At 33.7% G+C, this 3,124-nt stretch overlaps 1 protein-coding gene across 1 annotated transcript in view; it reads left to right on the plus strand.

The window, feature by feature from the left end:
* PTH2R (parathyroid hormone 2 receptor) overlaps nucleotides 1-3,124 on the plus strand; it is a 103,424-nt gene that overhangs the window by 38,139 nt on the left and 62,161 nt on the right. The window contains exons 3-4 of the mRNA XM_008583743.1: nucleotides 849-959; nucleotides 1,056-1,177. Coding sequence (XP_008581965.1) covers nucleotides 849-959; nucleotides 1,056-1,177 — 233 coding nt within the window. The remainder of the gene's footprint in view (nucleotides 1-848; nucleotides 960-1,055; nucleotides 1,178-3,124) is intronic.

Genomic DNA, 3,124 nt, shown 5'->3' on the forward strand with positions numbered 1-3,124 from the left:
GGGTAAAGTGTTGAAGGACATCCTGTTTCTGGAAGGGATTGGAACAGAGCCTGGGCTGTTCAAGCCATTCCCCTTCCCCTACCCCTCCATCTCAGGATGTTGCATTCCCAGCACACGCTACAGTTATTCTTGAGGACTACAAGTGAAAGGGGTGGGACGAACTGGGACGGTCCAACACCACCCAAAGAACTGTTCTGCAAGGAGCAAGACTGGAATGAAGATGAAGAGTTGGAGAGTACTGCAGTAACTGAGGCTGAAGATGAGGGGACTTGGACTATCGTGGTGGCAGAGGGAGCTGTGAGGGTGAGGGGATTCTGGGTTCATCTGGAGAAGAGTAGAGCTTATGAGAATTTTGTTTGTGATGAGTGTTAGACTCAAAGAAATTACTAAAATCACTGGTAAAAAGATAAACCTGAATCTTGAAGCTTACCTGTGAAGTGCGACCTGTTTTGTGTGTCATGTTCTTTAACAGCAATTTGTAAAAATCTAGGGTCAAAATGTTGCTACGACTATGATAGAAGAACTTTGCTATAGAAGTTGTTCACAATGACTTGCAATGTTTCTTATATGTTAATTGCTATAACTACTATATCTAATATATTGGAATAATTTGAAAGTTTTTAATTTATGCAAATCAAATGCTTTTATTAATGGGTCTTTGCTGAGCTGGGCAGATGAGTTTTGGGACATTTGTATTGTATCTACCTCATTCTAGTTTCCAAAACTACCAATTTGTTTTACATTTTGCCACAGGCAGTGACCTGAAATTTTGTATTTTGAATGCATTTGTTCTCTGGCTCCAACTACATTATTCTTTATTTGCTTTTTAATTTTTTTTTTCTCATTAGAAGGAAATTGTTTCCCAGAATGGGATGGACTCATTTGTTGGCCCAGAGGAACAGTGGGGAAAATATCAGCTGTCCCATGCCCTCCTTATATTTATGACTTCAATCATAAAGGTATTTAATTTTTCTGAAGTGATTAATTTGAAACAAAAACACTGTAATAGATCCTAAGGGAACTGAGTAATCTCAGCGTCGTTCATGTCTTTACAGGAGTTGCCTTCCGACACTGTAACCCCAATGGAACATGGGATTTTATGCACAGCTTAAACAAAACATGGGCCAATTATTCAGACTGCCTTCGCTTTCTGCAGCCAGATATCAGCATAGGAAAGGTAATGGAATTTTTGTATTTGTTAACTCTTAACAGGAAGCTGAATATCATGCAATTCTTGATTGTCAACCAATATATCAATTATATATAAAACCCCTTTAATTCTATGACACAAAAATCATAAAAGATAAAAGCAATTTTGGAATCTTTTTATATGCATCTGATACATTCTGGTATCTTCCTTAGGTTAGAGTTACCTGGCTGAGATACATGCATCTATCTATATATATAAATATGTGTCCCTCTGTGTGTGTTATGTTACATTATGTTACATTATGCTACGTTATATTATATGTAAAAAAATCTCAATAGGTGATCAGCAACACGACTCAGGATTTCTTCTTAGTTATTTATGAATGGCTACTTCTCATTTCACTCTGTATTTCTGAAGGACCTTTGCATTTTAGAGGTGTGTTTTCAATCTTATAAGATTTGCCAGTAGGTGATTTAATTAGAATATGAAAGATTAGAGTTGTAGAGTTAAAGGGGAGCAAAGGGTATCATACAAATATTTCAGCACAATACCTTAAATTCACAGATGTGAGTCAATTGAGAAGCAGAGAATGTGCTGGTCAAAGTGACACAGTTTGCTGATGGCAAGGTCTAAAGCAGAGCCCTGATGTCCTAATTTCACATCAGCGCTGTTTCCAGTATAGCAATCATGTGTAGACTTTGAAAACTTCTAGAGAGTTACTTTTAAATTATATATGGCAGTTTAAAAGTCATGCCTAAATTCAAATCACTTAGACCTCATTAGTAAAAATGCTTGATGATATACATATGTGGTGCTACGATTGAATATGATAAATTGATATATAAATGATTTTTATGAGGATACTGAGAACAGGTCATCGTACATAAACTCTCCCAACATTAGATATTTTTCTTTATGCCTGGTGATTTTTTTAGGGGATGGATGGGGAGGGAGAACAGCAGGGGGAAAAGTGGTGAGTTGAAGGTTTCCCTGTTCAATTTTGCATTAATAGTCAGAGCTTCCTTTCTTAGCTTTCTTCTTTTCTGACACAAAGCACAACCATCTTAATGAGCTCTTTAGTAATTTTCTGAAAGACCTTCAGTTTTGTATTGTATTTTTGAAAAGCTTTTTGAATAAGATTAGCCAATGTGAGAAGATTGTTATATACTCTACAAAGGCACTAATGCCAACGTTGAGTTAATATGAAATGCTTCACAATAATTTCAATCTCATTGACAAAAATAAACATTCATTGATATTTAATATACTGTGTGGTATTCTTTATTTGTGCATTAAGTGATGACAAAAGCAAGTCTTTTACAGCTTTTAAATGGTCATTAAATCAAATCATAGTTTTATTTACCCTGAACTCTAATCTTATAAACTTTGTGATTACTCTATATTCTAAGAATCAAAATAACTAAGAATAGTTAATATACCCAAGATACGTTCTATTTCATATAAAAATGATTTAAATTTAACTAAAAATTTGAAGAATTTTGTTAGCATAAATAATTTAATTTTATCTCCTCCATTAAAAATACAAGGAGTGTTTTCTATTGCTTACAACCCTTAAGCAGTAATTTGAGGAAACTCAAGAAAACTAAATATCCCCTTGCAAGAAAACTAGATATCTCCTAAAGTTTTGACATATTATAGGGCAAAATGATGTTATTTATTTGTGATATAAATTATTGATGGTTATAATGAAATTTTTATATAAGGAAGGAAAAGTAAAAAACTTAAAAAGTGTATATTTAGAATAAATGCTACATCTTTATTGGGGAAACAAAGGTAGGGTATTGTTGAGCACTTATTTTTTTTTGTAAATAATTTCCATGTCATTGTCTTGGCAAAATGAGGTAATTATTTTTAATAAAAAGAAGGGAAAGGACTCTAATGGTAGGCCACAAGGTTATTAAATTCTTTAGAGTATATATTTAAAACAGTAGCAAACTGTAGAAATTACCATAT

This window comes from Galeopterus variegatus, unplaced genomic scaffold (assembly GCF_000696425.1).
Source record: "Galeopterus variegatus unplaced genomic scaffold, G_variegatus-3.0.2 Scaffold3021, whole genome shotgun sequence".
In the NCBI taxonomy this organism is placed as follows: domain Eukaryota; kingdom Metazoa; phylum Chordata; class Mammalia; order Dermoptera; family Cynocephalidae; genus Galeopterus; species Galeopterus variegatus.